Below are 13,592 nucleotides of genomic sequence, written 5' to 3'. Positions count from 1 at the left end.
TTAAGGGGGACTCTGAGAGGAGAAAACACACACACACACAGACACACACACACACACACACACACACACACACACACACAAAGACCAAAAGCAACAAAGACTAAAAAGGACCAGAGAACACCATCAGAAACTCCGACTCTACAAGAAACATAATGGCAATAAACTCCTATCTTTCAGTACTGACTCTAAACATCAATGGACTAAATGCTCCAATCAAAAGACAAGGGTAACAGAATGGATAAGAAAACAAGATCCATCTATACGCTGTTTACAAGAGACCCACTTTAGACCTAAAGACACCTTCAGATTGAAAGTAAGGGATGGAGAACCATCTCTCATGCTAATGGTCGACAAAAGAAAGCTGGAGTAGTCATACTTATATCAGACAATCTAGACTTTAAAATAAAGACTGTAACAAGAGATGAAGAAGGACATTATATCATAATTAAGGGGTCTATCCACCAAGAAAACCCAAAAATTGTAAACATTTATGCTCCAAATGTGGCACACCCAAATACATACATCAATTAATCACAAACATAAAGAAATTCATCGATAATAATAACATAATAGGGGACTTCAACACCCTGCTTACAACAATGAACAGACCATCTAAACAGAAAATCAACAAGGAAACAATGGCTTTGAATGACACACTGGACCAGATGAACTTAACAGATATATTCAGATCATTTCATCCTAAAGCAGCAGAATACACATTCTTCTCCAGTGCACATGGAACATTCTCCAGAATAGATCACATACTGGGACACAAATCAGCCCTCAACAGGTACAAAAAGATTGAGATCATACCATGCATATTTTCAGACAACACTGTGAAACTAGAAAGCAACCACAAGAAAAATTTTAGAAAGATAGCAAATAATTGGAGACTAAAGAACAATCTACTAAAGAATGAATGGGCAAACCAAGAAGTTAAAGAGGAAATTAAAAAGTACATAAAGGCCAATGAAAATGATAACACCAAAGCCCAAGACCTCTGGGACGCAGCAAAGGCAGTCATAAGAGAGAAGTATATAGCAATCCAGGCCTTCCTAAAGAAGGAAGAAAGGTCACAGATATACAACCTAACCTGACACCTTAAAGAGCTGTAAAAAGAACAGCAAATAAAACCCCAAACGAGCAGAAGACAGGAAATAATAGATTAGAGCAGAAATCAATGCTATCAAAACAAACAAACAAACAAACAAAAAAAATGAACAAACAAACCCAGAACAGATTAATGAAACCAGGAGCTTGTTCTTTGAAAGAATTAACAAAACTGATAAACCACTAGCCTGTTTGATCAAAAAGAGAAAAGAAAGGACCCAAATAAATAAAATCAAGAATGAAAGAGGAGAGATCACAACCAACATAGCAGAAATAAAAACAATAATAAGAGAATACTATGAGCAGTTATATGCCAATAAATGGGCAATCTGGAAGAAATGGACAAATTCCTAGAAACATATACACTACCAAAACTGAAACAGGAAGAAATAGAAAATTTGACTAGACCCATAACCAGTAAAGAAATCGATTAGTAATCAAAAATCTCCCATAAAACAAGAGTCCAGGGCCAGATGGCTTTCCAGGGGAATTCTACTAAATATTTAAGGAAGAGTTAACACCTATTCTCTTGAAGCTGTTCCAAAAAACAAAAATGGAAGGAAAACTTCCAGACTCTTTCTATGAAGCCAACATTACCTTGATTCCAAAACCAGACACAGACCCCACTAAAAAGGAGAACTATAGATCTATTTCCCTTATGAACATGGATGCAAAAATCCTCAACAAGATATTAGCCAACTGGCTCCAACAATACATTAAAAAAATCTCACAACCAAGTGGAATTTATACCTGGGATGCAGGGCTGGTTCAATACCCGCAAAACAATCAATGTGATTCATCACATCAATAAAAGAAAGGACAAGAAACACATGATCCTCTCAATAGATGCAGAGAAAGCATTTAACAAAATACAGCATCCTTTCTTGATAAAAACTTTTAAGAAAGAAGGGGTAGAAGGATCATTCCTCAAGATCATAAAAGCCATACATGAAAGACCCAATGTTAATATCATCCTGAATGGGGAAAAACTGAGAGCTTTCCCCCTAACGTCAGGAACAAGACAGGGATATTCACTCTCACCATTGTTATTCAACATAGTATTGGAAGTCTTACCTCAGCAATCAGAAAACATAAAGAAATAAAAGGCATCTAAATTGGCCAGGAGGAGGTCAAACTTTCACCCTTCCCAGATGACATGATACTCTAATATAGAAAATCCAAAAAATACTACCAAAAAACTACTAGCCCTGATCCATGAATTCAGCAAAGTTTCAGGATACAAAATCAGTGTACAAAAATTGGTTACATTTCTATACACCAATAATGAAGCTACAGAAAGAGAAATCAAGGAATCGATCCCATTTACAATTGCACCAAAACCCATAAAATACCTAGGAATAAATCTAACCAAAGAGGTGGAAAATTATACACTGAAAACTATAGAAAGCTTATGAAAGAAATTGAAGAGGACACAAAAAAATGGAAAAATATTCTATGCCCCTGGATAGGAAGAACAAATATTGTTAAAATGCCAATACTACCCAAAGCAATCTACATATTCAATGCAATCCCTATCAAAATAACACCAGCATTCTTCACAGAGCTAGAACAAACAATCCTAAAATTTGTATGGAACCAGAAAAGACCCAAATAGCCAAAACAATCTTGAAAAAGGAAACCAAAGCAGGAGGCATCACAATCCCGGGCTTCAAGCTATACTACAAAGCTGTAATCATCAAGACAATATGGTACTGGCACAAAAACAGACACTCAGATCAATGGAACAGAATAGAGAACCCAGAAATGGACCCACAAACATATGGCCAACTAATCTTTGACAAAGCAGGAAAGAATATCCAATCGAATAAAATCTTTTCAGCAAGTGGTGCAATTTTCTGAGATACGCAGAAAAATAAACCTGGACCACTTTCTTACACCCTACACAAAAAGAAACTCAAAATGGATGAAAGACCTAAATGGAAGACAGGAAGCCATCAAAATCCTCGAGTAGAAAGCAGGCAAAAACCTCTTTGACCTCGGCTGCAGCACCTTCTTACTCAACACATCTCTGGAGGCAAGGGAAACAAAAGCAAAAATGAACTACTGGGACCTCATCAAAATAAAAAGCTTCTGCGTGGTGAAGGAAACAATCAGCAAAACTAAAAGGCAACTGACAAAATGGGAGAAGATATTTGCAAATGACATATCAGATAAAGGGTTAGTATCCAAAATCTATAAAGAACATATCAAACTCAACACTCAAAAAACAAAGAATCCAGTGAAGAAATGGGCAAAAGACAGGAATAGAGACTTCTCCAAAGAAGACATCCAGATGGCCAACCAACACATGAGAAAATGCTCCACATCACTCATCATCAGGGAAATACAAATCAAAACCACAATGAGATACCATCTTACACCTGTCAGAATGGCTAACATTAACAACTCAGGCAACAACAGATGTTGGCAAGGATGCAGAGAAAGAGGATCTCTTTTGCATTGTTGGTGGCAATGCAAGCTGGTGCAGCCACTCTGGAAAACAGTATGGAGGTTCCTCAAAAAACTACAAATAGAACTACCCTACAACCCAGCAATTGCACTACTAGGCATTTATCCATGGGATACTGGTGTGCTGTTTCAAAGGGTCATATGCACCCCCATGTTTATAGCAGCACTATCAACAATAGCCAAAGCATGGAAAGAGCCCAAATGTCCATTGATGGATGAATGGAGAAAGAACATGTGGTATGTATATACAATGAAGTATTACTCAGCAATCAAAAAGAATGAAATCTTGCCATTTGCAACTATGTGGATGGAACTAGAGGGCATTATGCTAAGCGAAATTAGTCAGAGAAAGACAAGTATCATATGACTTGACTCATATGAGGACTTTAAGATACAAACAGATGAACATAAGGGAAAGGAAGCAAAAATAATATAAAAACAGGGAGGGGGACACAACAGAAGAGACTCATAAATATGGAGAACAAACAGAGGGTTACTGGAGGGGTTGTGGGAAGGGGGATGGGCTAAATGGGTAAGGGGCATTAAGTAATCTACTCCTGAAATCATTGTTGCACTATATGCTAACTTAGATGTAAATTAAAAAAATAAATTAAATAAAAATTAAAAAAAAAGAAAGAGGAAGCAGCTCACATACAAAGTTGACCAAAAAAATTTATTTCCAGCCAGTTTCCCTAGTAGATTGCCATGAAAGTCTTCAATCAGGCCCTTCTAGATTCCTTCACCCCTGGTGTTTCTTCTTCAGCCACTGTAGGTCTGCTCATGGACTTATCTTCATATCAGAAGGATATTTATGCTGTGGAAAAGAATGTTTCATAATGTTCTAAGAAGTAACTGCATTGAAATATTACAATCATTCTATCAAGAGACCAATGGGTAATGGCCTAAGTAACCAAGGAGCTGATGAAAAATCAGAAACAAAGATAATATTTTCATCCTTAAGTTGCTAGGAAAATGTGTTGGAGAAAGGGGAAGATGGGAATGAGAAGAAATAAAGTATTACTGGAATATGAAATAATATATAATCATTATTTAGATTTTTCGGGAGCTGTCGAAAGCCTTCACATTTACACCAAAGTATAGGCTATATACGTATATATAGCCTAATATCAATAACTTTCTTATTCGAAAAATGTATCTTACTGTTGTTAAATGCAATTTTAAGTGATATTGATTATTAGCAAAGTTACATATCTTTATAAGCTCAATAGTCACTTGTGTTTAATTTTCTATACATTGTGTGTGTTCAAATCCTTATGTATATATTACATGAATCTGGAAATAGTATATTTAACTCCAGAGTATCTTTAATCAGATCAGAAACAGTTATCTAAATTTGAGAAGAGGATAAAACCAGAATTTCTTGGTCATCTGAAAACAGTAACCTTTGAATGAATGAGTAGCATTTCACATCATGTAAATGTTCAACGGATAAGATATCCTTATATAAACATAGAATTTATTTAAATATGATCGCTTCAAATTAAGTTGGCTTACCTTTTCATCTGATTACAGTGTAAGTGCTTTCCATTCCAGCCTCAATGTGAACACTAACATGGCAATGAAATAACCAGGTGCCAACATCTCTTGGATACATTTTTACAGTCTGATATACTCCAGGAGGAAGGTCATAAACATCAGAGCGATACAGTCCCGCATCCTCAATAAGGAGACAAAACACCATTAAATAACTTATAAAAGAGATTAGTCACTTACACATTTGATCAATTCTAATATACTTTGTTAGATGGCAATTGGAAAGCATTAGGTGACATTGCATTTCTCCTCTGAGTACAATTGAGGGTTTAGAGGAAAAGCAAGTCTGAGAACATTTCAGGGACAGGCCACAGAGAAATACCTCAGTCTGAAGGGACCTCGTGTCATTATCAGTGTCAGATACCTTGTCAGCATTTCCTGCAGAAGAATGCTTTAGATTTCAGACAACATCTGGTCTTACAAATACCAGAAGTTTTCACAGAAATATTTCTAACTAAGGACATTAGTGACATGATGATCATTCCTTGAGGTGTAGCTAATCAGGAAACCTCAGGGCTACAGGAAGGAGAGGAGCTCATCTGTTTTCTGGGGCCAGGGGCTGAAGACTAAGGGCCTTAGGGGCTCTTTTTTCTCCTAAGCAGAGAACCGGATGTTTAGGAGACCACCTCCTCTGCGAGCTACTTTGATTTTGAAAGATAAAGCCCTGGGGCCTGGCCTGGCTGGATTAGGATGGATTTGGAAGAGCCTAGGAAGGAGATGAAGTGTTCTCTACAATGCAATGAGTGGTATTTGAAGGATGGGGGCATGTTGAAGAATGCAGTTCAAGATGGAGTCTGGAATAATTTGAGGAGAGAACAGATGTCAAGCAAGTCTGGAGAGGAAGAGTGTGGGGAAAGAAGTCCTGAGGGTGAGAGAAAGAGCTGCAGGGCCAGTATTTCTCGATGATGCATAGCAGAGGGATGACTGAAGACAGGGGTGTCTGATGTCACATGGTAAATGTTTTATTGTGGAGTATTGGGGAAAAAAAGAATTCATCTATCTCTAAACTTTCACTAAGAGTCTATGACCCATAATGGCCTAGTTTTTGTGGTTGTTAAGGGGAGTCAGAGGAAATGGAGATGTGTCCCACTCTGGAGCTGCACAGAGATGAGAAAATACCAGCCACAGGAGGGAGGCGAGAGGCAAGGGAGATGAATGGAAGCAGGGAGTGAGAGTGGGAGGTGACTAGAAACTTAGGCTCTCAAAAGTCCCTGGAGATAGAGAGGAAGGAGGCAAAGCTGTTTCCCCCTGGCTGCAAAGTGGGGGCCTGAGTCATTGTTATTTAAGAAGATTAATTTGGCATCTATGGTGACAATATGGGTCACATGGATACATTTCTAAGATGTTAGAAAATGCAGAGAACGATATGAACCAATTTTAACTAAGAATGGACAATGTCCTAGGCACCAGTAAGTGTGCACTATGTACCTGGAGCCCTGGCACCAAGGGAGACCATATTCTTAGGAAACAGGTGACTGACTGGCTGTTCCAAGACCAAGTGAGTAACCCCAGAGGGCTGCTTTGCTATACCCAGGAGTTCCAGGGAGTAAAGCTCAGAGGCTGCATTAATGCTGGAATAACTAAATTCCACCTCCAGGGAGGGGAAGGCTACATGTGATCATCTGTGATAGGTTTAGGGTGAATGGCTAGAGCTGACAGCAGCTGGTACTAAGCTTTGTGGTATTATTACTCTTTTAATAGGATTAGGTAATAGGATTAGTCTCTTTTTTTTAACTCAAGTATAATTAACGTAGGGTGTTATATTAGTTTGAGGTGTACAATATAGTGATTCAACAATTCTCTACATTTCTCAGTGCTCATCGTGTAGTCTCAATCTCCTTGATTTCCCTTATCCTCCCAACTATTTCCCCTCTGGCAAACACCAGTTGTTCTCTGTGTTTAAGAGTCTCATTTTTTGTTTGTTTCTTTTTTTTTCTTTGTTCATTTTGTTTCTTCAATTTAATAGAATTGTTCTGAAAAGAGCAGTTTTGTGAAGCGTATGGATAAGGGACTCTAGGGGCACCTGGGTAGCTCAGTTGGTTAAGCATCGGCTCTCGATTTCAAAGCTCAGGTCACGAGCTCACAGTTGTTGGATCAAGCATGGGGCTGGGCTCTGTGCTGACAGCACAGCTTGGGATTCTCTGCTATGCCCACCCCCCCACTTTGCCCCTCTCCTGTGCACATGCCCTTTCTCAAAATAAATAATAAATAAACTTAAAAGAGTGAGGGACTCTGGAGTGAGAGATGGGGGTTCAAGTCCCACTTCTACCACTTATTGTTTATAGGAAAGTTCTTTACCTTGCTAATCCTTCATTTCATTCCCTTATAAAATGGTGACAAAATAGTCCCTATCTCTGAAGGTTGGATGAACAATCCATGCAAAGAACTAAGCATAGTATTTGGCACATGAGAAGCACTTAATAAAGGTTAGCTTTAATTATCATTAGAGGAATGTTACCATAAATTGCACTTAATTTGATGCCTTATGGTACGATCATTTGTGTAGAGCTAGCCCCTGAAAGCTAACTCTTTGATTTCCTCTTATCTACACAACACTCGGCATGGTTCTAGAAATGTCAGAGGCATTTGCTGAACTGAACTGATCTGAACTGAACATCAAATGTACTGTAAAAAAAAAACTAGAACCAGAGCTTAAATCTCTCTCTTTTGTTCTAATTTTTAAAGTGTCTAATATAAACAGTTATGAATAACAACCCTAATACCTAGGCTTTTCCTTCAAAAATATGGGGAATGTAGATGGAAGTACAGGAAGGTCATGATTGTTGAGCCTGGGTGGTGGGTAAAGGAATTCATTATATTATTCTGTCTACTTTGTCATATAAAATCCCCCAGAATAAAAAAAAAATAGCTTTAAAGCCAAAACAAATAGGTTCGAGAGGAATACATTTGTTCATTAAAGGACAGAAAAGAAAGCAGCACACCAATAAAGCTTTGTGCAAATCAAGTCAAGCGCATTCGTTCAATTAGTCTAACAGGCCCTGAGCAATAAAGAAACCACAAACATAATACACATCTGGAATCCAGGAAAGCTTTATCTGAAATTTTTATCGATGCCAAAAAATGGACTGTGTTATGCCAAGTGGCTAGACTAAATGTTTCTGGTGTCAAATGCATAATTAGCCCTCAATTGTGCATTAATATTTATCTAAGAGATAAGGATGAAGAGCTAAAGAAAATTCTCCCTAAGCAAATAAATGACACTGACTTGGACACTGCAAAGGGGAAGGGTAAAACTCAAAATGTAATAAATTAGAGAAATGGCCAGGCAAAAGTGGTCAGTAAAGAAATAATTGTAAAGAGGATGACTTGTGGGGTGGAGAAAGCAATTCTGACAGATATAAAGAGACTAAGACTACATAAAGTAGAAAAAGATGGAGATAATTATAAAAAAACAAGTTACCATAAAGTCAATTATCACCTAATTCCACATTTTTGTTTTCTTAACCAATGCCGAAGGAATGATAGACGTAGTTACCATTTGTAACTCCCACTGTAAAATTCGATTCCAGCAAGAATCATCAATGAATCCTTCTTAAAGCTACAAGGTGAAATACAGTTGGAGAATAAAATATGTAAAAAAAATTCACTTCACAGATTACTTATTAATTACAAGAGGAAGGTGATACTCTTATTTTTTAATGTTTATTTTTGAGAGAGAAAGAGAGAAAGACAGAGTGTGAGTGGGGGAGGGGAAGAGAGAGAGGGAGACAGAGAACCCGAAGCAGACTCCAGGCCCTGAGCTGTCAGCACAGAGCCTGATGCAGGGCTCAAACCCATGAACTGTGAGATCATGACCTGAGCTGAGTTCAGATGCTTAACCAACGGAGATACCCATGCCCCAAGATAATACTTTTAAAATGGAGAGAAAGGGTAGGCATCACCATAATAAAGTTATCAAAAAAGCCTCATCAGTGTCAACACCTATTGACATCATGCACCTCCTGATGTGATGCCTGGGAAGCACATAATATCACATATGCAGTGTCCATGTCAAGAATGTTTAACATGGATCCAATTATGAGGAAACCATCAGACCTAGAATATGGGACATTTTATAAAACTGGCCTGGACCCTCCAAAAATGAAATGGCATGAAGGATTGAGAAAAAAAAATAAAGGTCTCTTCTTTTAGGAAAGATAAGACAATGACAACCAAATGCTATGTATAAATAATTAGATCCTGGTTTAAAAAAAAATTTATAAAGAGCATATTGGGGACTATTGGGGATATTTGAATGGACCATATGTTAGCTTATATTACTGAATTAATGTTAACATCGGAGTCGTGATAGTGTTATTGTGGTGGGGCAGAGATTCTCCTTAGTATTAGGATGCATATGGCTTTAGTATTTAGGGGTGAAGAGTCGTGATGTTTGCAATTTACCTTAGTGAAGGAATGATAGATGTAGAAAGTTACCATTTGTAACTCCCACTGTAAAATTTGATTCCAGCAAGAATCATCAATGAATCCTTCTTAAAGCTACAAGGTGAAATATGGTTGGAGAATAAAATATGTAAAAAAAAATCACTTCACACATTACTTATTAATTATAAGAGGAAGGTGATACTTTTATTTTTTAATGTTTATTTTTGAGAGAGAAAGAGAGAAAGACAGAGTGTGAGTGAGGGAGGGGAAGAGAGAGGGAGACAGAATCTGAAGCAAGCTCTGAAGTTTGGTTCAGAAAACTAAGAGAGAGAGAGAGAAAATGTGATAAGATGTGTATGAGTGTTCAAAGTGTTTTTCTTTTATGTTACTGAGGGTTTGAAAAAAAAGTTGGGATATAAAGGGTGAAACTAAAGGTGATTATAGAAGTCTTATTTACCTAACAAGTGACACCAGATTAGAGTAATAAAGGCACGTCATGCATTCACAAGCATTTATTGAGTGTTCGTAGGGCACAAAGAGCTGAATGTATAATTATTTACATGCACCTGATATAGTATAGATTGTAGATATTGAATTTCAGTTCTGGCTTAGTCATTTCCTTTCTAGTCCTGTTATCCTGCCATGCTGCCCCAGTGACTACTTTACCAGACACCACAATAATTAAATGAAGCTGTCCAGGATTCTTACCGTGTATTCAAAGCTGTGGCCATGAAAGTGAACCGTGTGCAGGTCAAATTCACTCCCCATACCAATCAGATACCAATTCACTTCATCCCCAACATGGAACGTCAGACCTTGGTTGTTTCCATACATTCTTCCATTAATTGCTGTGGAGGGACACCATTTATTATATTCAACAAAGGTTTTAAATAATGTAGGCTTCTTTTAAAAACACCTCATAGAAGTATCACGGATGTTTTCAGAGGTCATGAGGATTTTAAAGTCAGCCTAAGGAAGCTGTTAAATGTGACCAAGCCATCCATTCATGGATAAGTCTAACTCTAGAGTTTTCCTTGCCTGAAGAAATGAGGCATTGACTTTGCTTTAACATAATTAGGTTGAACTAGAATATTTCACAACTAAGAATACTTGAATTGATGGATACTTAAAGATGTCTACATATTTAAAGTATATTTAAGATGATCACAAGATGCTTTGAAATTGAGTGTGTTCCTCTTTAACTGCTCCAAGTCAGACTTTTGTGATCTGTCACTGGTATGACTAGAATGTCCATTGACTGAGGTCCAGGCCTTTCATCTTTCCCTCTGTCTAATCCTCTACAGGTGTGGTTTCCAAAGGGTAATAGGAAGAAAATATTAATTTAGTTATATGTGTTTTATAAATATATCCTCCTTTTTTACCCTTCTATTTTGTGTTCATCTTTTGAAATGCCAAAAATGCATTAATACAAAGGTACAAATACATAATTTATAACCATATATCTATGGAGGTTGGGTTCTAATCCTTTTAGCTGATGGAGGGATATTCTAGAAACAACTAGGAGACTCTGCTTTAGACAGTGCTTCTCAGACTTTAATGTGTATGTGGCCTGGCCTATCTTGTTAAAATTCAGATTATGATTTACTAGGTCTGTTTAGCTTGAAATTCTGCATTTCTAACAAGCTCCCAAGTGATGCTGATGCTGCTATTCCATGGACTATACCTGGAACACACACTCCTAGCTGACTGCCAGAGCTGTCCCTGTGGTACACAACTATTTCTATTGTTCCCTCACTCAGTGCCCTTGCTGCCTTTAGCACAGTGGTTCTTAAGAGGATTTTGTCCTGCAGGGAAAATTTGGCAATGCCTGGGGACATTTTGTGTTGCACAACTTGCGGGAAGGTGTTACTGGCTTCCCAGGGGCAGAGGGTATGGATGTTGCTAAACATCTCACGATACACAGGAGAGCACCTCCAATAGTTATCAGACTGAAAATACGAATACTGGCAAGCTTGAGAAACCTCAGTTTAGATGGAGTCTAAATTCTTAACAGGCTATTCAAGGTCTTGCACAATCCTGTTGGCTTTCTCTTTTCTTTCTTTCTTAGTTCCTATTCTTCCATCTACATGGAATGTCATTCCCCTGCCTTTCTACTCAACAGACTCCCGTGCATCTTTAAATACTCAACTAGAAAGTCCCCTCCCTTTCATGAAGGCTTTCTTCCAAATTGGAATTTAAAACACAGCACTGTGTTTATATTTCTGTTTCAGCATCCCCCCAAGGTCAGCCTTGCATTGTAACAATGCACAAGTCTGCTGCCCCTGTGCTGTGAACAACTTGAGAGAAGATGCCTCATCTTATGGGCCTTTGTATCTCCTTAGCACTCAGTAGGGAACTCCAAGCCCTCTATGAGGCTCATTAAACAATTATGAGTAACAAGGATGCAGTCCTTGAGTTGATTTTAAATTTTCTATATATGTTTGGGGTCGGGGGGATGAAGAAATTGAAAAAGATCACATTTGGGTTTGCCTTACTTGAAGATCCCTTATCTAGTCGTACCCCCTAGTTTCCTCAGGTGGAAGGACTGAGACCAGAAGTCTGAGTATGACTGTGATTGAGATTGTGTATGTGCTTTTTATTTGAATAATTGTCTCATTACTATGATTCTAGATGGGAGGGAAGACATAAACTGGACATGCCTAATCATAACCAAACTATAGAAGAATTTTGGTTGATGAGCATGGGGTGTTTGAAAGTTCTGCCTGGTGGGAAAATCAGGTGGGGCCGTGTGCTCTCCAGTGTGCCTCAAGCCCCACCTCTACCTGTGTTCATCCCAGTAAAATACTTAGAAATGTGGGTAGTGAAGCCCTTCAGAAATTATAACTGGTATTCTTGGTTTTACCTCACCCGCCCACATGGCTCCAGAGGCACTGGAATTTACCACGTTGTTAAGTCTACAGCCCTTAGGCCAGATCCAGCCCACTCACTGTCTGTTTTTCTATGGCCCATGAGTAATAGGTTTAAAGTTCTAAATGGTTGAAAACAAAAACAAAAAAGAATATTTCCTGACATGGGAAAATTATATGAAATACAAATTTCAGTATCCATAAATGAAGTTTTGTTGGCTCATAGCCACATCCATTTATTGACATCCTGTCTACGGGTAACTCTGTGCTCCATGGCAGAGTAGAAAATAGCTTATGGTAGAGACTGTATAGTTTCCAAGCTTAAATTCTTTACTATCTGGCCGTTTCTGAAAAATAGTTTGCCAACCCCTGGTCCACATGATCTGCACAACAGCTCTACGTGACTATCTTCTCTGAGGTGCTGAGTTTGACAAATGTGAACCTTCATATGTTCCTTTGTGGAAAACAACCTATGGACCACAGATGATGAGTCAGTGAGTGGACATTACCGTGCATTTGGTTGCTGAGGTTAAAAGTTTCATCATTCCTGTCTACTTTGTTTGGTTCTGAAGAATAGGTATTGATGTTTTCTTCAAAGTACCAGGATCTGTTCTCGTCAAAAATCATGAAGTGGAGAACACGGTGAACTAAGGTGGCATTGGCGTTTTTGCGACATACTATCAAAGGACCTACCAGTCCACTGTTAAGATCCTGAAGAGGGAAAGCAAGATTGTTAACTGTGCCCAGAACTAAAAATTTCCCCCAACCAGTGAAACGAGTAGAATCAAAGGTTAGTTCTAGTGAGGTCAGATGCTGAAGTTTTTAGTTATTAGGATTCTAAGCCTGAGAGTAAAGAGTAAAGTGCTTGACATGTTAAATCCTTGATTAAGGAAAAATTGTCATCCCACTCATTCGAGTTGAAGTCTAAAGAGAATAGCTAATTCCTAAAAGGGATTTCAGACACATTCCTCAGTGGGTTTAGCTCTATTTTTGAAATTTTAATTAAAAAAAAACAACACAAAAACAAAACCCAGAGCTTTGATTTTAATTAGAATTTCTTGGCATTGGAGTTGGTTGGCAGTATAAAGGTCCTGGATCCTTTCTCCTGTGATGCCTCTGCCCCCACAGCCGCTTTCAGCTGGGAGCCTTGGTTTGTTTATACTCATTTTGGTTTTGGGTTGAATGTCTGCGTAGATTCTTGTGCTA

The 13,592-nt window shown here is 38.2% G+C and overlaps 1 protein-coding gene across 1 annotated transcript in view; it reads right to left on the bottom strand.

The window, feature by feature from the left end:
* Positions 1 to 4,233: 4,233 nt before the first annotated feature.
* LOC101080399 (ceruloplasmin-like) overlaps positions 4,234 to 13,592 on the bottom strand; it is a 29,915-nt gene continuing 20,556 nt past the window's right edge. Inside the window, exons 16-19 of the mRNA XM_019810577.3 lie at positions 12,896 to 13,097; positions 10,228 to 10,367; positions 5,095 to 5,257; positions 4,234 to 4,393 (exon numbers count right to left, since the gene is read on the bottom strand). Coding sequence (XP_019666136.1) covers positions 5,099 to 5,257; positions 10,228 to 10,367; positions 12,896 to 13,097 — 501 coding nt within the window. The 3' untranslated portion in view covers positions 4,234 to 4,393; positions 5,095 to 5,098. The remainder of the gene's footprint in view (positions 4,394 to 5,094; positions 5,258 to 10,227; positions 10,368 to 12,895; positions 13,098 to 13,592) is intronic.

The sequence above is a fragment of the Felis catus genome, chromosome C2 (genome assembly GCF_018350175.1).
Source record: "Felis catus isolate Fca126 chromosome C2, F.catus_Fca126_mat1.0, whole genome shotgun sequence".
In the NCBI taxonomy this organism is placed as follows: domain Eukaryota; kingdom Metazoa; phylum Chordata; class Mammalia; order Carnivora; family Felidae; genus Felis; species Felis catus.
The sequence above is the reverse complement of the archived record's forward strand: the minus strand, read 5'-3'. Positions and strand labels throughout refer to the sequence as shown.